Below are 20,957 nucleotides of genomic sequence, written 5' to 3'. Positions count from 1 at the left end.
ACATTGACAGGGTGCCCAGTGCGTCAGAAATGCACGAGGACTGTCCAGTTCCCTGCACCCTGATGAAGCCATTTTCCGACTTAGCTGTTCTCTTTATAACAAAGGTCATTCAACCTCTGAGGAGCAGCTTAAAATTCACGAAGTTTGGGACCGGCGTAGACGCCCCTGGTCCTCACCGCGAGGAAGCTCCATTTCTGCTCAGAGCCCCGCCTGGTGTCTCTCGCTCAGCTGTGTTTAGCATCCTAAGAAATGGGAATGCGTCATTGGTTTCACGGGACCGCTTCCAGAAACATTTGAATTTTTTTATTTATCGCTCTTGATGCCATGGAAAGGGTAAAAACAGCCCCGAGAGCCCTGAATTTGGATGATGGCTTCAAACAGGGTTTCATCCACCTTCCGCTCCTCAGCCTCGTCCCTCGCGCTGACCCTAAGGGAGGCAGAGGGCCCCCTCCTACCTTTAGGACCTGTTCTAGGTTCTCCAGCTTGGCTTGGAGCTGGCGTTTCTCCCTCACGGCCAAATCGCGTTCTCTGGTCACTATGGCGAGCACGTGCTGGAGCCAGGCATGCTCTGTTTTCACCTACAAGTAGCAGGGGGAGAGAGAGGGGGGCCGTTTGTAACACGCACCCCATCTGTGGGGTTTGTCGTCAGCTGGCATCTGCCACTTTCTCCTCCGTGACTTCTCAGGGAGCCTTCCCCTCCCTCACCCTGGATCACGGACTTCGTGGCGGGTCCAGCCCCGTCGGGGTGAACGCATGTGCCCCGGGCTGGAGAATTAGCACACAACATCCCTCTTCCTCCTGCCTCCCCACCACAGTGACAGTGACCGGCTCAGGAGTAATGGGAATGTGACCCGGGCCTGGCCAATCAGTGCTATCCCACCCCCTGATACAGCGACTGGTTGGAAGGGCCACGAGACCCCGTTGCATCCGTGGAGAATGAGACACCGGACTGGTATGGAAGCCTGGGAAGACACTTCCTCTTTTGTCCCCCGGACTAGGAAAGTTGAAGACAAAAGGATGGGTCTGGAGCCCCAGCTGCCATCAGGAAGGGAGAGTCCATCTGAGAACAGAGCCAACAAGACAGCCAAGAGAAGCAGAGAGAGAAGCAGGATCCTGACGCCATAATTTGAGCACCTAGATCAAGCTGTGCCTGAAGCTCATATTTTCTTTTCCAGTCACACAGCCCAATTCCTTTTGTCTGCTTACACCAAGCTGAATCATTTTCCGTTCCTTTGAACAGACACCCCTAACAGATCCAAAGCATTACCCAAATTGTTCAGGATACGAATTCTTTTGTCTGAAAATTCCACTTTTGTTTTACAAGTGGACAAAAATGGCCACAAGGCTCTGTGTGCTTTATGATGATGGATGCTCTAAGAACCTCAGACACCAGATCCAGTCTCAGATCACAGACCCCCTGAGAACCAAGTTTTGAATTTACTTGGGGCGGGGGGGGGGGGGTGGAGGGCACCACTTACGTTCAATCTCTCCTGTGGCTTTTTGGAAACCAGGAAGGACATGCCATGATGAGAGGAGATACTTTGGTTTATTCCCCATTAATTTTCGTTGTGCGGCTACTTGAACCGAAACGCAGCCTTTTCGTTTCTTTCCCTCCTCCCCAGATGTTACAGCATGAATTAGGGCTTCGATGACAGGCTGTCACAAGGTTGTATTTGTCAGCTTTAAAAGAGGTCCTTTCCGTTTTACACGCCCTCTGCGCAGCGTGTGCGTTTAACCTGACAATCTCCGTGACACCAGGAGAAAGAAAGGCACCCACTTGGAGCTCCTGAACGGCACAGGGTCACGGGGAGGCTGTTATTAAGAGGTCGTACGGAGGTCTGATTCACAGGAGTGTTTTCGTGCCGTTTTGCGACAGCATGAAGCGTCAGGCCGCGAGCTTGGGGAAAAAATTCAGACGCACCGGGTGAACAAGTCGTGACCTAATGGAACTAAACAGAACTCACACCTGAACCCCAGCACCGGGGCACAGCCTTGGTGACACCACCACTTCCCATGTTCTGACTCATCAAGAAATTGTGACCCGTGAGTTACGTCCAGTGCTCTAAGGCCGGTCTCCCACGGCAGCCAGCACAGGCCCAGATGTAACTCAAGGCTTGCCTCTCTCCGACTGAGATGTCCCATAGCTGCCGTGGAAATGAGAACCGGATCCAGACTCCTGGCCGGTCGGCACGCTTCTGCAGCCTCTGACCCGCCAGCTCTCCGTTCTCACCTGAGGCCCCATTACCACCACTCTCATGCTCCAACTGTCCTGTAAACAAGCCAAACTCAGTCCCACCCACCCCAGGGCCTTTGCACGTGCTGCCTGCACCACAGCAAGCCCCTACCCACCCCTCCCTCCACCCCAGATCCTGGTGGGTCTGGCTCCTGCTCATCATTTATGCCACTTCCTCATCAGGCCCTCCCACCATGCTTGAGATAACAAACCGCTCCTCCCCTCGTCTGCCCCCAGCGCCCTCAGTGCTTTGCCGTGCTTTGTCTCGCTATCTGGGATGATCCTGCGTAGCTGTTTACATTTCCCTGCGGTGGCTCCTTGTTAGAGTCTAAGTCCCAGTTGGACAGGACTTGTCCCTGTGACCCAGTTCTCTGTCCCCAGTGCCTGGAAGGCTGCCTGGCACAGCCAGGGTTCCAGGAATGGAAAGGCATCAGGGGAAGACGGTCAAATGCAAGGCGGCTGTGTTCCCGGGGAAATCAGTTCTGCTGGTCCATCCAGGTCTGCTGGCCACCCACACGGCCATCGCTGCTCTCCCAGCTTGTCCGTTTCCTAGTGAAGTTTGGCCGCGGGAGATGCCAGCAGGAAGTCGGGGGCTGGAGAAGAGACGGGCTGGGGTTAACGCCGTCGCCACCACGGCTGGGGCTGTTCACACACAGAGTTCTGTCCGCAGGCCTGACGCTGCTGTCCCTGGAAGGGGCCTGCTGGCCAGGCTGGCCGGTGGCTGGCGGCTGGGAATGTGGATTGCAGGAGGACCGCCCCCCGTTTCTCACCGGTGGGAGGGCCTCCCCGTGTCCAGACTCTGCGCAAACCACGTGGTTACTGCTGACCTCCCCCTCCTTCGAGGGGGCGGGGCTCTGGGACGCGCCAGGGAGACCATGACCCCGGACGCCGAGGCCCTGCCGGGCTTCCCGCGGCGACCCTTCGCACGCGCCGTGACGACGTGCCGCTAGAACGGAGCGCGTCCTGTGTGACTCGTGGAGGCTGGAGCCCGCCCGCCCCCGGGTGTTGCTCACGTGCTTTCCCTGCGCCGACGGCACTTCGTGTCCTTTCGCCGTGATGAATCGTGGCCACGAGCGCGACTGCACACGGAGTCCCACGAGTCTCCCTCGCGAGTCACGGCACCTTGGGCGGTCCCGGGGACCCGACGCAGTGTCCCCCTGCCTACAGCCTGCGCTCTTGCCCTGGTCCCCGGGGCTGCTCACCCAGCGGCCTGGCTGCCGCTGCCTTCTGCCCCCACCACCCCGCCTGGTTCCCGGAGCCGCACCCACGGCTTTGCGAGCAGTATCTCCTCCATCCCCCACCTTGAAGGGGCCAACTGTTCCTACTGGGACTCCAGCGGATTAATTCTCGAAAGAAAACAACGTTCCCACAGTAGAGACACAGAACGAAGGGTTCAACATGAGCGAGGCGTTCCCGAGAAGCACGTTTGCTCTGTCGGGAAGCCGGGGTGGGTTTCGGGCTCCCTGTGCGGAAGGCGACGTGAACTGTCCCCACAAGAGCTGTCCCCACGAGAGCGTGGGGCGGTCGGGAATCACGCCCCAAGGGGCGCCGAGCGGGGGCCGTGGTTGACAATGGACAGTCCCCAACCTGGGGACAGTCACAGTCCAGCTGTGCGTCTGGAACCTACTGGCAGGCGCCAGACCCCCGCCCTCCCGCCGGGATGCCGCAGATGAGGTTGGGGCAGATGTGCCAGGCCCGCGTGTGCCATGACCCCCCCTCCCCCACGTGGAGCCAGGATGCTGTACTTTGGTTCCTGGAAATAGTGCAGACGACTACAGCAACATGAGAGAAAGCGATAACGTTGGGGGCAGGGAGGGAACAAGTTTTATCGGTCTGGAAGTCAGTGCTTTGAAGGAAAGTTGAAATGGACGAGGAAGAAAACGCAGGGGACGTCTGGACAACTAGAAGGTTCTAGAAGTGGTTGGCACTGATTCTGTCACAGACCTCACCTCACGCCAGGATCGATATTTCTCGCACCTAAAACTTACCCGAGTCTCCCCCGTACGTTTACCATAATGATAAAGGGCATCGCTCTGGTCTTTCCGAGGAGGGCAAGAGGGTCTGTTGGTAGGGAGGGGAGGTAAGCAAAGGCGTGACTGAAGATTGCAGCAGGCTGTCCACACCCAAGTCCCCGGAACCTTACACAGCAGAAGGGACTTTGCAGAGGTGACTGAGTGTCCAGGCCTCGTCCCCGACAGTCCAGGTGGACCGGTGGGATCACAGGGGTCCTTACAGGAGGGAAGCAGGAGCATCAGCGTCTAAAAGGGAGATTTTGAAGACGCTGTTCTGGCTTTGGTGGAGGAAGGGCCCACAAGCCAAGGGATGGGGGCGCCTCCAGAAGCCGGAAACGGTGAGGAAACGTCTTCTCCCTTAGAGCCTCCAGGAAGAGTGCGGCCTGCCCACACCTTCGCTTTAGGACTTCTGACCCCAGGCAGCCTGGCTCCAGAGTCCCCACAACCAAAGAAGGAGAACAAAGGCGACGGTAAGCTAAAAAGCGTCTCAGAAACCGCAAACACCAAGCTGTCCCCTGGAAGATGCCTTTGCCTGACAATCTGTCTGTCCCCAGCACCGAGGCCTCGGCTGGGGCCGGCCGCCGGCTCCCCTACTGGCCACACCTGTGTGAACAGCCTTGGGGGTGCAGTCTCTTCCCCGCCGGGCCCCCCAGTGGAGACGCCACATGACACTGAGCAGAAATCTCTGGGGGACGGTGACCCTTCCTGAACACAACACTTCCTGAGAGAGGCTCGGTCCGCTCCTCCTCTTCCAGCTCCAGCGAGGAAGTGATGCTGAGGGACGGAGTAGCCACCGTGTCGTGGAGATGACACATCACGGCCCCAGCACGATGGCACTGGGGAGGAGCACGGCCCGGGCCCTCTTGCGTCTCCGCAGCCGCCTCTGCCCCGGGCTCCTCACATCTTCCTGCACGAGAGCGATAATGCCCCCCGGGTGTTTATGCCACCAAGCTTGGGTCCCTGCTACAGGCAGCTGGAAAGAATCCCAGCTGACAAACCCCGAGAGGGCGTCATTCTTTCTGGTTCGGTAGCAGCTGATCCCGCCTGGAAACAGATGCCTCCAAACAAAAAACACCGTAAATGTCAGCTGGCTGGGGGGGTACGTGGGGCTGGAGCCTGAGGCCTCACCACGCTGCCCAGTGGGCCTTCCCAGCCCTTGATGGTTCCAGAAGCCTCCGTAGAGAAGCCCCCTGGCCTACCACTTCCCTGGTCCCCGCTGCCTGCCGTCTAGCTCAAAGCCGGGCACTCCCACAGCCAGAGAGCTCTCCCGGGGCCGACCCACATCCCCCCCACGTCCCTGCACTTGGACAAGAACGTGCTCCTGGGAACAGAGCCAGGCGCAGAGAAAGAGTTCTCAGAATAGCAGAAAGGACATAAAGGGCTTTTCACTAAGACACAAACTACGACCCCACAAAAAAACAAAGAAACGCATTGGGAAAGGTTCTGAGATGTTCAAAGTCGGGAGCCCGGACGGTTCTTCTTTTGTTCTGGTCAAATGGAAATCTAACAATGTGCTCACTCCTAGCGGATTTTGTTCTGAGGAAAAACGGATGATATTCAGGTGTGACCCCCGCCCGGGCCAGGGCCCTCTCTTTCCAGCCAGGGCTCTTAGCCTCACAAACCGCGGATGTCTACAGGTGTTGTCCTTATCAACACCCATAATTTTCTCTTACTAGACGAAGAGTGAGAACAGCTAGTAAGTAGGATGACTGTTGTTCGTACCAGTGATTCATAACCGGACCCAGAATTCCTGCCACCCTCAGATTTCTGGCCAGGAGGTAAGCGGAGTTCACGGGTGATGGGTTCATAGGTCATGGACTTCACCTCCTGCCCAGAACTTGGCTGCAGGACGCAGGGGATGCCAGGTTTCCACGCTGCCCTGGGACCGTCCCACTGCACACAAATGCAGCCCCTTAACACCTGGGGCACCAGATCCAGCCAGTTGACTCATTTCCATTTCAGAACACAGGCCTGGGGGCAGACCAGTGGCACCAGGGGGAAGAGCAGCCTGAGGCATCTGGTGATGCCCTGGGAATGCACCCGAACCTCCCACTGGCCCCAGGAACAGCTGCCCAGTTTGGGGGAGGGGAGTTTCATAGGCCCCCTTGGACCGAGGCAAATGGGAAATCTGAATTATTTTTCTTTAATCAGGGAAAAGTCGGGTTTGCCAGCGTAAAGGACCTTGAACACATTCTGTGCCCCGTGCCCTGGATTCCCAGCTCATTCGTTTCCTTGCACAGGGCTGCCTGCCCCAATCCGATATTCAACCCGGTTTTCCCAAGAAGCCCACGTCAGATTTTGCACCCGAGAGGCAATCATTTCTGGGCAGGCTCCTGGGACGACAGTGACGAAGCATCTTTCTGCTTCCACAATTAAGAGCTCGGGTCATTACTACTGCTTTCTTAATCGGGGATCCTGAGAAGCACATTGCAAACCCAGGCCAGAATCAGATGGGCAAATTGGGAATTTCCAGGCATCGTCCCGACAACCGGGAGGGTTCCTTGTGTTTCTGCAGGGTCACAGGGACAGCTCCCCCATCCAGGAGTCTGGTGCTGGGGTTGAATATTTATTTTGGCATCATTTAACCAACCCGGTCCCTTCCACTTCCCCTGCTTACGCTGGACACACACCCAGGCTCCAAGGACGGTCTTGTGAGAACTGCTGTTTCCCAGGCCTTCTCCCTCCCTCGGTCCCTCTCCATCCCATATCAACCTCACCCCTCCCATCCCCCTCTCCACCGCCCCCCCCACCCCCATCTCAGCCAGCCAGCCCAGGCACTCTGAACTAACACCGAGCCTGCAAAGCTGGCAGAGGGGCAGGACAGAGCTGCACGGCCCTGCCAGTCTCCCTGCCTTCTCTCTCAAAGCTCTGCTATTCCTGTCTGTGCTGGTGAGTCACTGGGCGCCCTCACACACCTCTGCAAAGCCGGAAGGAACGTAAGCTCTCGTCTGTGCCCAGCAGCCTTGTGTAAAAAGTCAAGGCGGGGATGCAGCCCAGGAAGACGTTTCCAACCTTCCGTGAAAAAGTGTTGGACTCTGTGAGGATCCCCTAGGATGACCAGGGTGGCCCATCAGCACAGCCATCCGGCCAGGTCCCGGACAGGAGCCCTTGCCTGGACGGTGACGCCAAGAACCAGGACTCTAACCCATTACTGACCAGCACTGGCTTGGCCGGATGCCCCCGGGAAGTACCATCATCCCCGCTCCTGCTCTGTCTCTCTGAGCCCCTCCAAAGCTGGAATCACCTCTCCGGGCACAGGAGCCCCCCTTAGGAGGAGACACAAGTGCACGAGAAAGCCACCCCAAGTTCAGTCCTCCCTACAGCCAGCTCCCACCGCCCTGCTCTCGGCCTGCCTCTGCTGCCTGAAACACCACCGTTATGTTACACAGCCGTTCCTGTTGAAATAGACATACTCCTGGGCAGAGGGGGCCGCTAAGCCTCATTCAGCATTCACGCCTCAGCGAGAGTGAGTGTGTCAGAGTCTTTCCTGAGAGGTTTGGAAAGAAAGAGGGCAGAGAGAGTGGGGGCCGGTGGGAATATGAGGGGAAGGGCACTACTTGGAAAGCTGGGATGCACTGGGCACACGTCTTTTTGAGAAGAGTGGTAAAACGCACGTCCCATAGAACTGAACCATCTTAACCATTCCTAAGTACAGCTCAGTGGCACGAGATACATTCACACTGCTGTGCAGTCATCTCTCCATCCGTCTCCAGAATTCTTTTCATCTTCCCCAAACCGAGACTCTGTCCCCATCAAACACGAACCCTCCCTTTCCAGCCCTTGGCTCCCGCCCTCTTACTCTTTGACTCTGGGGATCTGGGTTCCTGAATTTCTGGGGACCTAAGTGGGATCATACGGTATCTGTCTTCTATGACTGGCTTATCTCATTAAGCATGGTGTCCTCCAGGCTCATCTGGGTTGTGGCAGGTGTCAGAATTTCCTTCTTTTAGGGCGGAATGGTATTCCGTTGTAATAGGGACCGCATTTTGTTGATGTGCGTGTCTGGTGACGGACCCTTGGGTTGCTTCCACATTTTCGCCAGGGCAAGTGGTGCTGCTGTGAACACCGCTACACAAACATCTCTTCAAGACCCCGCTTTTGGTTCTTTGGGATATATACCCAGAAGCAGAAGTATTGGATCATCTGGTCGTTCTATTTTTCATTGTTTAAGAAATCACCGTCCTGTTTTCCACAACAGCTGTACCGTTTTCCATTCCCATCAATGGCGCACGAGGGTTCCAACTTCTCCACATCCTTGCTAACACTTATTTTCTGAAAAGCACATCTTTAAAAAAAAAAAAATTGGCCAACTGGAAGGCAGAAAAGTAAGTGTCAAATCAAGAAAGCTCTAATTTTTTTGTGAACTGTTAGAACTCCGTTCTTTGAAATACGTGTTAGTACACCTGTGAAATTAGCAGCTGCAAACTGCCAATCGTCAACAAATACTCTTTGAGCACCTACTGTGTGCGCTGTTGCTGGTGCCAGGGAAACACTGCTGGATGTGACAGCAACGGCCTGTGCTCCCTTGGAGCCGGCGTTCTCGTCGCAGGAAGACAGGCGGGCACAGAAATGAAGACGTGTGATCGACCACGTGGTAAGAGATACGAGAAAACCAAACCCAGTGAGGTCGCCAAGACCAGAGGAGGGGGGAGAGAAGGCCACCAATGTGCAGCAATAGAGGTGTTGCCGAGAAGGTACCTCTTAGGAATGGATGCCCAGAAACTGCCAGGTATTTGGAGACGAGGAAGTAGAATTCTTAGCAGGGAAAATTACCCAGCGCTGAGACAAGCTTGGTGGTCTGACGAACAGAAGGTTCGGAGTGGCCAGAACTTGATGAGCCAAAGGTGGGGTGGCTGGTAAGGTTGACCAAGATGGCACCACGGGCAGGACTGCCGCTGCCGTTTATGGGAGGCATCGGAAGTTTGCTCAGAGGAGCCACGTCACCTGGTCCTGTCACTAGACCAGTCTAGCTGCTGCCAGAAAATGACCTAGGATGATCAGAAGGGCGATGGGCCACTTAGGGGACGATAGCAGCAGGAGAAAGTAGTGGCCCGGAGGCTGTGACGGGGAGGAAGTTCTGACGTGGCTTGTTGGCGCGCGGGATGTAGGCATGAGATGAGGGAAGGATCCGGGTGGCGCCTAGCACCTTGCCCTGGGCAGTCGTGTGGATGGTACCTTCCATCTGCTGGGCTGAGAGAAGCCGGCAGGGGGCTGGGGGGGGGGACCTGGTGTGGGCAGGTTTGAGGGACCCCAACTGGTTTGCTCTGGGCTCGTTGTTAAGGGTATGATCCCAACAGACTTCCACGTGGAGAGAACTAGTGGACGGTGAACGAGATGCCGCTAAGTGCTGGGTACGGGCATCGCACGGAGGAATAAAAGGGATGCGACCCAGGAACTGGCCACCCACTCACTGGGTGGAGTTGGGTGATTCCCTCTCCCCCGCCCCTCCTTCCCCGAGACCCCTCCCTGCCACCCTGCTTCCAGTTACCTTGTGAGGCTGCCAGCCCCGTGCGGGAAGGCCTGCATAGTGGGGTCTCAGGTGGTGCTTCCCCTGGATGGCATCCTTCAGTTCCTTTTCCTAGGACAGAAGGAAAGGGCGTCATGAGATGACTCCCCAACTTCAGGGACACGGCAGAGCATGGTAGCTGAGGTTTCTGATTAGGAAGTTAGCCCCTGGATTAGAGGTGATTCTGCAAACACCGTGTGATGTGGAGCGGCTTCCTTCTTCTTTCTGAGCCATGAGTGTCCTACTCTATAAAATGGGAGTAACACTCCTCCACATGGCGTTATAAGATTATAATAAAATAATATATATTAAGGGTGTAGTGAGATTCCCAGCGGATAAATCACCCACAGTATGTGGCACGTTGACCTGTATTGCACGTTTGCATCCTAACAAGGCAATCTTGGTAAGTAAAGCTTTGAACTGACCCTTTCCTCACAAACACCGGTCCAAACACATTGCCAAAATAACATTAGAGGAGATCTGAAAGGCTTTGTCCTGCTCAAAAATGGGGTAAAAAAAAAATCTATGAGGACTACAAATGACTGGAACACCCATGGTGAGTGGGACACTCAGGCCAGATTCTCAGGCACAGAATTGGGAGTCCAGGTTTTGTTTGTTTGTTTGTTTGTTTGTTTACTTGTTTTCAGTGTATGTGGGACTGGAATTTCATGCATGAGGCAAGATATCTGAGCAAAGCTTACCACCCGCCCTGAGGCCGGTCTAGCCCCAGACCCCAAAGAAAGCTGAATATAAGTGACGTCTGCCCAGAGTTCCAGCTTATGTAAGGTAACGCACCCAGAGACAGAGAGGGAGCAGGCCCGCTGGCTCAGTGTGTGCACTGTGTTACGCCCTCGTATCACCTACTAAGAGAACTGTGAGCTACCAGTCACCAAACCTAATTCGAGACTGGGGGCATTCAGGGTGTAGCATAGTAACTGCAGAGAGGTAAGATAGAGTGGGGCTGAGCACAGAAAGAGAAATTGGGGGTAATTCTCCCCATTAAAGAAAACTCTGAAAATGGAAATGCCAAAACACATTTAAAAGAAAAACTCACAGTACTATACGGATGTGACAAAATCAGTAATCAGGATGCATTGACACCCGAGGAAATAAAAATAATAAAGCAATCTGAAAATGACTTCAATACGTATGTTGAGGGTTCTCACAAAGAGGGAGAAGGAATGACATCCATCCAAAAGAACAAGAAAGAGGCAATAGAGACAACTAATGGCCACGGTGGAAGGTGCCTGGCAATTCATCAGCCTCCACCAGTCAAGTCTGCAATTCTCTTGTTTGCCTGGTCCTTCAGGTTTGTCCTCCGTTCACTCCTCAGTGAGTCAATATCCGCAGGCCACCCACGTCTGGAACTGATCTGGTGACTCTCCTCTACACTCCATTCACCCTCCCAACAGGAAAAGGGCAGAGTCCTGTGGTTTCAGACACTTCCCACAGGAAGGAGGCTCCTCCTGGCTATTTTCAGGTCCCATGTTTCAGTCAACGTCCCTTCCTCTCCATCATCAGGAGCTTCTCCACTCTTTGGTACCTACCTTGTTTCCATGGTGATAAAACACAAGGAAGCAACCCTACACGCCTTCCCAACACACCATATCAATGGTGCTTTGTTCTGGGAACAATGATTCCCCAACCTATGGGAATGAGCTTGACAATATAGCAGTCACATTGCCTCCTCGGGGATATTCCCCATAACACCGGTGATCTGAAGGGTATGGGTATACTCATCGAAACACCAGGGTCCTGACCTTGGAGACCTTATGTGCCCCACGGTAGACAAAGGCAGCAATATCTCAGAGGATCATAGGAGAAACATTGGGGCTATAGGGAGAGGAGTATGGGTTCTGAGGTCAAACTGCCTAAATACAACCTCTAGCCCTTCCCCTCATAAGCCGTGTGGCCTCGCGCAGGCTGTCTGACAGCTGCACAGCTCTCTGAGGTCTGAGGATGTAAAGATGTCTACACGATCAGACGGTGTGGAGATTTAAGTGCAGTAATTCTCCCAGAACACTAAGCACACTCCCCCGCACACAATCACGGCTCAAAAAGGTGGTCCCTTCCCTATTGAAAGCACGACCACCTTTGCCTACATCTTCCCATCTTCTACTTTCTACCACCAAATGACCCCTTCGCTCATGACATCACCTCTCTGCACCTCACTTGGAAGAGTTGACTGCAGAAAAGGAAACTCAGGGGAAGGAAACAGCACTGGCTCGTTCACCCAATTTTTTGGAGGCTACATAAAAGTTCCATTCACTTATTTTATGTTCCTTCTCAGTGACTCCAGGTCAGCCGCTTAACCTGATGAAATCCGTCTTCCCAAGAGAAACAGCTCAAGATCTAAATCCTGTCCAAGAAGCACTGATTCACGATGTTGCCAGGCAAAAGAAAAGAATTACCACCGTCTCTTCCCAATGCCATTTCTCCGGATCAGTTGAAGCATGAGTTGGCACTTTGGGCACCACTTTACTATCCTGGTGACCCGCCCCCGCCCCCAGCAAGAAGGCCAACCACAGAAAGAGCTGCTGAAAACAAAACCATTCCCAAACAAACAATCCTCTGCCCTACACTTAGAAAATCACAAAATACCTGCGCAGCGTGTCAAAGCCCTCCACACAATGATGCCGACAGAAGCCGATTCATTGGCAAAGACACCCAGCAAAGGCCCAAAGAAAAAAGAAGATACCAGTTTGAACCTGCAAACCTATGTGATTTATCCTCCAAATTATGGGTATCTCACTTTATCCACGCTTGCTGTTTACCCCCGGAGAAAGTGCAGAGGTGGCTGGGGGCGGGGAGCGATGGGGCCGGTTGCAGGAGCGGGGGTGGGAGGGCGGGTCCGGGGGTCTTGTCCCAAGCGCTACAGTTCCTGCAGACTTCACCCCCTGTTGCCCCAGGGCACGGTGCTGCTCTGACATGCATGTATTTGCAGTACTTAAGGGAAGATTCAGAAAATGCCTGCTGTCCGTGCTTTGGGTCCTATTCGGATGCTGCAAAGTAAGAAGACTTACCCTGGAAGCTCTCATCATTGACACTGTGCAGGACCAGAGCCGCCCACCCAGGGATGCTGTCCCCGCTCCAACTAGAGGACTCCTTTCTGAGTTAATCAGCACCACCGAAGAAATGCCACCAAGCAAAATACAGATCACCTTGTGTATTGGTCGCATGCTTGAGACCAGCAGGCCCCCAAAAGATGTGGGCTTGTGGTCGCAACACGACAAAATGAGAGTCTCCCAACAGGCGCGCGGGTGGCTCCAGCTATGACAGTTCTCAGGAGGGGGAGGAGGAGGAGGACGGAGTGGATTTAACATAACCTGACAGGCCTGCCTGAGTCGCGAGGCTCTCCGCAGCCTGGGGTAAGCGGCCAGCCACAGCGGTGCCTGGGGTGCCTGGGGTGCCAGGTGCACACACCCGCTCCACGCGATGGTGAAGCAGGGCCCCCGCTCGCGGCCCCTGTTGTGCAGGTTGGACACTGTGCACCGTGGACCACATCTGAAAGCCAGGAACTGAGTTTGACGACACACACCCACAGCCTGAAGACAGGGATCTGGTGACTCACGCATCACCAGGACTGAGATAATGAAGAACTTGCCGAGCACTGCTGGATGAAATCACCCTCTGGCTCAGCACTCCTGACCTGAAATAACGGCGTGAAGAGAGAACAACCCGCATCTGTGTATCTGCTCGCTCCTGCACAAACTTCACAGCTGTCCTTTCCATGGGAGGGCTTGAGTATTGCAAAGGGAACAGTTTGAGTCTTAGACCCTTTAAGCGTAAAGCCACACAAAGGAAGAGGGTTTCGGATTTGCCAGACGGTGGATGCCTAGTGACAGAGGGCCTCCCCTGCAAGAGTCAGAGTGCCACCTGCCTGCAAGCACAGAAAGGAAGGGGCGCAGTCCTATTTCTGTGTCATAGAGGGACATACAGAAGTTAGGACCAGCTCCCGGCGGGCCGACCAGAGTTCTGGGATCCGATCTGAGGAACTGCTGGCACCCTGTAACCCCTGAAGCCTCCCTCAAAGGGCAACTACAGAAAGTGCCAGTCAAGGCGTTTTTTTAATCCATTAATACCCACTAATGCACGAAACTGAAATAGCTGTATTTGATTTTTTATCTCTTGTTTAGCAAAAATATGGGGAGGGGGAACGAATCCTGATAAGGATAAAGCCGAAAGAGAAGGGTCCCTGCAAGAGTTACAAATTCTAACACCCCAGGGAGTGAGCAGCCAATATAAAGGGGTAGATTGGGCCAGAAAGAAGAACATTCTAGAGTGATAAGAAATGCAGAGATTGGCAAGGCTCATGCCCCCATCTAAAGAAGTCAGCAGCAAACTGTCCCCAACCTGTTGATGCAAGGCAGGAGAGAGAACCCAGCTGTTCCAGGTTTTTAGGAACTGGAGGTCCGGGTTCCTATCTGAAACATCCCTGTTTTTAAATGTTGGCTCTTAACTGAGACAAAAACATGCACTGTGTGCTCCTTCCCTTAACAGATAGGTCTTTAAAATGTTGGCTTAAAAATGGGGCACTTTGTGAAAGAAGCCAGACCTGATTAGAATGAAGGGTGGGTGGGTTGAGGTGGAGGTGGCATGGGGGTGAAGTGCATTCCCTGGGTGCAAGAAGCGAAAGGAGAAGCATAGGTTCACCAAAGATAAATTTGCCCACTGACACCTACCCGCTGTGTTGCCTTACCTACCCGCTATGCACTGAAACGTGTCTCCCCAGATTCACATATTGAAGCCCTAATCGCCCATTTGGCGATGGAGCCTTTAGGGAAGTAATTAAATGAGGTCACGGGGTGGGGCTTTCATCCGGTGGGACTGGTGTCTTTATAAGAAGAGTCAGCAGAGAGCTCTCTCTCCACACACGTGCCAAGGAAAGGCCACGTGAGGTCACGGCTAGAAGGGGGCCACCTACAGACCAGGAGCAGAGCCCTCTCCAGACACCGGCTGTGCCAGCACCTTGAACTCCAGCCTCCAGGACCACGAGAAAATGAAGCTGCTGCTGCCTAGTCTGTGGTATCTTGTCACGGCTTCCCAAGCTGAGACACAGCCCCTGCCTGAAACACTGAGATACAGCCAGAGTCTCCACAAAGCTCCCAAGAGCAGCTCCAGGGCTGAGCGAGGGGGTACCTGGGTCTTCAGAAGCCCCACCTCATCCGCACCAGGAACTGTAATTAAATCCACATTTCAATGGTTCAAGACGGCCACTCTCTCCCTTGAAAGATTCAGTGAATCACCGTTCAGCCAACTGTCAAATGGTGCTATCTTCACTACAAAGGAAAATTTAAGTAAAATAATATCTGACATGCTAAATTACAACAAGTTTGAGTTTGGATTTTATTGGCCTCACACATTTGTTTCCCTCAAATATGTTCATTCACTTTGGCTTTACAGTTTAAGAAAGCTGTAAAAATTTTATAAACAAGTTTTATCACTGAGCACATGTAATTATGAATTATAAATATATAATATTATGTTCAAATATAATATAGACTGTGTAGTTATAATATTCAAGTCTAGTAAAATGAGGGTATAATTATTAGCTATAATAAAATATAATAAAAATAATTTAAGTCAACACTGGGATGTGCTTGATAGTGCTTTTCTTTCTGAAAAGGCTTCATGAGTGGTTCTCACCTAGAGGAGTGACCAGGAGGACGGAGGAAAGGAAGGAAAAGGGAGTCTGAGTGTGTGAGTGTGTGTGTGTGTGGGGGGGGGTGTGTGTGTGCATGTGTATGTGCAGGGGAGGGGGGTTCCTTGGGGTGACAGCATTTGAAGCAAAGGAAGAAGGTGAAAAATATAGAATGGAAGGAGTGATTTGCCCCCTGGGTGCTGTCCAAGGTGCTGAGCAAGGTGCTGTCCAAGGTGCTGCCTGGGGGCTGCTGTCTGGGGTGCTGTCCAGGGTCTGAGCCCCATTCCTGCCCTTGCACTCAAGGCCAGGACAATTGGTTAAGTCATCGTGTTACATGGAGAAATCATTGGGGCCTGGAGGACTTGGGTTTGAGGCCTAATTCTAACACTTACCAAGTGTCCATTGTTTGTTTGTTTGCTTCAAATTTTAATTTAAAGTCTAGTTAGTTAACATAGTGTAATACAGTGTAATATAAGTGCTGAATCACTAAATCACCAAGAGTGATTTAAATGAGGGAATGTGTATACATGCACTTTGCAAACTGGAAAGGGCCATTTGAGTGTGAAAGATTGTTATGCCAATAAAGAGACTGTTACTGAAATAACTGTATCTGGTTTCCTGTAATCCTCAGGTCTGAGGAGAGGAGAGTCAAACTCTAAGTTCCTTTCCATATTCAGAAAAATCTATAAATGTGCACTTGCTTTAACTGTGACAGACACATGCTCTTCCAGACCTGTTTGACATTCAGGCATAATACATACGCCAATAATGCAATTACAGAGAAGCACACTGTGCTATTTAAAAGGTATTTTTCTAACACAGGTTAGAGACAAGCTTAAGCAGAAAAATATAACACACAAAGCAGGTTCTAATGCCAGCTCATGAACCAGACACATCTGAATTTTTAAATAAAGCTGCTCTCCATAAAAGTATTTCATCAACTTACATGTACCTGCAACATATACTCTGTCCTAATGATGGAAAATAAATACAGTTAAAAATTTGTTTGCCTCCCATTGTTCACTCTCATCAGAACACAGGCTGCCCCAAAGACAGCTCAGCTCTTCTCTACCAAAAACAATGGGGTCAAACCTATAAGAATTCTTCTTCTTTTTAATGTTCATTTTTGAAAGGGGGGAGGGGCAGCTCTGAGCTGTCAGCACAGAACCCAACATGGGGCTCGAACTCATGAACCATGAGATCATGACCTGAACAGAAGTCGGCCACTTAAATAACTGAGCCACCCAGGTGCCCCCAGAATTCTTCTACCTAAGATTCACAAGGTTGGGGAGCAAGCAGAGAGGAAGAGAACAGTTATCATGCCACCTGTCCAGGGGTGCAGAAAAGCTGGAACTCTCATGCACTGCTGGGGAAGGGGGGGTATATAAAATGCTGTACCTGTTGTGGAAAACAGTTTGGCCATTCTTGAGAAAAGTGAAACAGAATTACCATATGACCCAATAATCCCACTCCTGGTATTTACCCCAAAGAACTGAAAACCAGTGTTCAAACAAATACTCGTATATCAGTGTTGAGAGCAGTGCTACTGTCAGCAGCCAAAAGGTGGAAACCCAGACGTCCATCGTCTGATGAACAGATGAATGAAAAGTGGTCTATCCATTCAACAGAATACTAGTCAGCCATAAAAAGGCGTGAAGGACTGATGTCTGCTACAACACAGACGAAGCTTGAAGACATGCTGAGTGAAAGGAGCCCCTTTTCACAACATAAAATGTTGTGTGTCCATTGTATGTATTTGATAGGAAATGTCAGAAACAGCAAATGAGACAGAAAGCATACTGATGGTGGAAAGGGGCTGAGGGAGGAGAGGATAAACAGTGGCTGTTGGTGGGTATGGGGTCTCCTCTGGGGTAGGGTGAGTGTTCTGGAACGGGACAGAAGTGGTGGCTGTAAAACACTGAATGTGCTAACCACCACTGGATTGTTCACTGTAAAATGGCTAGTTTTATGACGCAAAAGGTGTCACACATGTTTCCTGCAACAGAGCCTGAACGGAGGCAAACATGTCCCCGCCACGTATCCAAGAGCTTCTTCTTCCGAGTGCCACGTGGGACAACTGGTCCCCAGAGGCAAACTACCAGCACATCTGGTCCTCAACCGAGAAACAGCAGTCTCTCCAAGGCTAGCAGGCAAGGCCAGCACTTGTGAGGTCTATCTCCAGTACAGCTCTTACCGAAGGCGACTTTCAGGGTCAGTTTTCCCATATGTGATTTCAGGATAACCTGCTGACTTCAGAACCGAATCCCGCATAAAATCTGTCTCCACCATACGCTCGTTCAGTGTGTGCAATGCATAATAACTTATAAACTGCATTCACCTACTCTTAAAAAAAAGGGTTTGAGAATGTCTGTAATAAAAATACTTATGCAATAAGGCAGTTAAGAATAATGATTTTAAAAAAAGAAAAAGAGAACAATATGTGGAAAACTACATGCCAAGGAAATCACATAAAGAAGATTGTTACCCATTGATTGAATATCACATTTGAGTACTGAGCTCGCCAGCTGCTAATGCGAGAAAGAAAATGTATCAATTATAACTTTGTTAATGTAAAGGATGAGCCTCCTAGGATCCTGCCACGAATCACCCAGCAATGTAAAATATTTAAGTGCCTTTTTAAAAAGGCGTCTTGCTTTTTCAAGAGATGATTTATCGGTATTGTTACAACACGCACTATTGCCTTGAGAATTTCAGTGCTTCACTCTCTCCCTCCAACCAGAGACCTTCCTCCACCAAGTCTCAAATTCTTGATCACAGGAACCTTGAGTTATATGAGCAAATGAAAATGGTGCTTCTAGGGGCGCCTGGGTGGCTCAGTCGGTTAAGCATCCGACTTCAGCTCAGGTCATGATCTCATGGTTCGTGAGTTCAAGCCTTGCATTGGGCTCTGTGCTGACAGCTCAGAGCCTGGAGCCTGCTTCAGATGCTGTTGCTTGCGTGCTCTCTCTCTTTCTCTCTCTCTCTCTCTCTTTCTCTCTCTCTCTCTCTCTCTCTCCCCCTCCCATTCTCTGTCTCTCTGTCTCTCTCAAAATATAAATACACATAAAAATTTTTTCTTTGAAAACGGTTCTTCTGAAACATGGCCCAATGAGGCAGAGTCAGGCTATAAATTTGGATGAATTAAGGAGCTCTCTGTGTTACCCAAACATTGACTCAGTAAGACTAACTTTCTTTCCCCAAAGACAGATCACTTCCATTAACACTGACAGAATTCGCCTCATGACTCAGGGCCCTCCAGGTGTTAGAAAATATGTCCTTAGTTTTAGATCCACATCTGTCTTCTGTTCACAACACGGTACGTCTGACACCATGGAAAACAGACCAAATTCCTTTCCCACTGGATGTTTTCAGGTATTTTTAAATTAATTGTTTAGATTAAAACAAAGCATACATACACAGGAGAGCACATGCCATAGGTGTACAAGTCTGATAATTTCTACAAAGGGCACACGTCATCATAGCATAACCCAGACCAAGAAAGAGACCATTTCCAGGAGCACCAAATTTCTCTCCTGCCTTCCTCCCAGTCAATCCCTCCCCCAAAGTGACCACTGTTGTGATTTCTAGGTCCGCAAATCTGTTATGCCTCTTTGTTCATTCTGTGTAAATGGAACAGAGACATCTTTTTTGGTGTTTGGATGTTTCTCTCAATATTTTGTCCACGATTCACCCATGGCTGTGAAACACTGCTTCAGCACTTCATCTCTTGCATAAATATTCCAAAACTTATTTCTTCATATGTGGCTCCTGTTGAACACCAAGGTTGACCCCGATCTGGAGCCTTTAAAAATAACGCTGCAAAGAACATTCTGGAACATGTCTCTTGGCGGATGCGTGTATCTCCTGACGAATATTTGCCTGGGGATGTTGCTGCTGGATCGTGGCATATGCGGGCGTTCAGGTTTTATAGAAACCGCCAGACAGTTCTGGACAGCGAGGAGCGTCGGGAGTCCTCACCAACACGTGGCACCCATGGTTCTCCTCCGGGCTGGCCACACCAGTGGGGCATGGTGGTGCCCTTCAGATGGATGACGACAGCAAAGTTCACCGAAGTCAGAGCTCTTCTTCTAGAAGTCAGCGGACAGTGGATTCAGAGGTCCTGGTGGAGATGACCTTCCAGGCAGACCTCACACCGGATGGCCCAAAAGCCTAGGAGTTACACCAGCACGTGAAGCAGCCTGGGGCTGAAGATCAGTGGTGGTTCAGACTGGGGCAAAGAGAAGGGTGTGTGGCCTCTCAGGGAGGGTGCCATCTCGCAGCCCCAAGCGACCACCGCCAACAGCCGACGTGGGCTGGCATTGCCACGTCTCCTATTAGAAACGGACAGCGTTTTGTAAAATCTCCCCAAATCTGAAGTTTTGAATGTGAAGGCAGCTAAAGAGAACCTGCCTTAGACCTGTTTGGCGGCCACGGACCACGCGCCACCAGCTCCGCTCAACAGTTTGCACGCCAACTCATGCTCACCTTGCAGTCGACAGGACCTCAGACGGGCTCCCTTCCGTGAGGGGCTCTGGGTTTTTCCAGCCCCCTCCGTCATGAATGGCCGCCGCCCAGCTCTTCAGTGGGACCGTCTCATTTGCAGGCAGAGCGGTTGGTCTCTCAGTCAGAGATCAGATGCCGCTCGTTTTGACTCTCCAAACTTGGCATCTCCAAATTCCTTTAACTTGAAGGTTATTTTTTAAAGACTAAGGTGTCTTACGTGAACCATATCCCGCCCCTGCAAGGATCTGCCTGAATCCCCTTGCTCAAGCGAGCACACCCTCTGAGGATGTGGAAAGACAGATACGACTCAACACGACGTAGGGTCCTGGGAAGCGTGGAAGCAGAGGTCGGAGTCCAGGCTGCACAGTCTGATGCCTTCGCTCCGTCTACGTACAAGCCTGGCCGTGTCTGCAGGGCCCATGCCTCCTGTGGGCTCGGACTCAGGTAAAGGCTGGGGTGAGTTGGCAAAACCACCCTCAAGGTCACTTAGCAAAGCTTTCCCCAGACTGAGCGTCTCTCCCCAATCATTTTACGTGGTGCGTGGACCCGGCACCTTAAACGACTGACTCACATCCTGAGAAAGCTCCCCCTTGTCCTCAACCCTTTGAAGTCCTTCCGCAGGGTGTCTCAGCAGGTGCTAGGCTCCTGGCTCGGCGCATCCACAAATAGAAAGTGGGCCGCAGGCTCTGAGCCGTGGGCAGGCCACCGCTTACAGAACTTCAAAGGTTGCCTTCTGTCTCCTTTTCACTTCTCCAGTTAGACTGAATATACAAAAAGCAATACGGGTTTTCATTTTATAATAACGATACAAAGGTCCTTTTAAAATGACATTTAGTTTACGGGTGAAACGACTTGAACGCGTTCATTAACAATGTGTCTTGGAGAGGCTGACGGTGATGGTTGTATTGAAGCTGCACAAACAGTGAAGCTGGGGCGATAGGAATAGTGACTAAGGTGGCACCGGACGTGAATCCAGCCACCGTCACATAGACTAACTCATTGGTGCCTCGCGGCAAGCCCTTCAATGGGTCACTATTTCTGCCCCCGTCTTGCAGATGGGGA

At 51.8% G+C, this 20,957-nt stretch overlaps 1 protein-coding gene across 6 annotated transcripts in view; it reads right to left on the bottom strand.

The window, feature by feature from the left end:
* The window catches only part of RIMBP2 (RIMS binding protein 2), a 219,915-nt gene that overhangs the window by 87,609 nt on the left and 111,349 nt on the right, over positions 1–20,957 (bottom strand). The window contains exons 3-5 of one of the 6 annotated variants that reach the window (XM_043557292.1): positions 9,734–9,823; positions 8,944–9,233; positions 456–578 (exon numbers count right to left, since the gene is read on the bottom strand). Coding sequence is in view for 4 of the 6 variants with exons in the window: in XM_043557297.1 (XP_043413232.1) it covers positions 456–578; positions 9,734–9,823; positions 12,775–13,326 (765 nt within the window). In the remaining 2 variants the exon portion in view is untranslated. Of the gene's footprint in view, positions 1–455; positions 579–8,943; positions 9,234–9,733; positions 9,824–12,774; positions 15,218–20,957 lie in introns of those variants that run through there. The other 5 variants (XM_043557297.1, XM_043557291.1, XM_043557290.1 and 2 more) reach the window with 5 other exon arrangements.

Source organism: Prionailurus bengalensis, chromosome D3 (assembly GCF_016509475.1).
Source record: "Prionailurus bengalensis isolate Pbe53 chromosome D3, Fcat_Pben_1.1_paternal_pri, whole genome shotgun sequence".
Classification (NCBI taxonomy): domain Eukaryota; kingdom Metazoa; phylum Chordata; class Mammalia; order Carnivora; family Felidae; genus Prionailurus; species Prionailurus bengalensis.
Note: the sequence above shows the minus strand (reverse complement) of the source record. Positions and strands in the feature narration are given on the sequence as shown.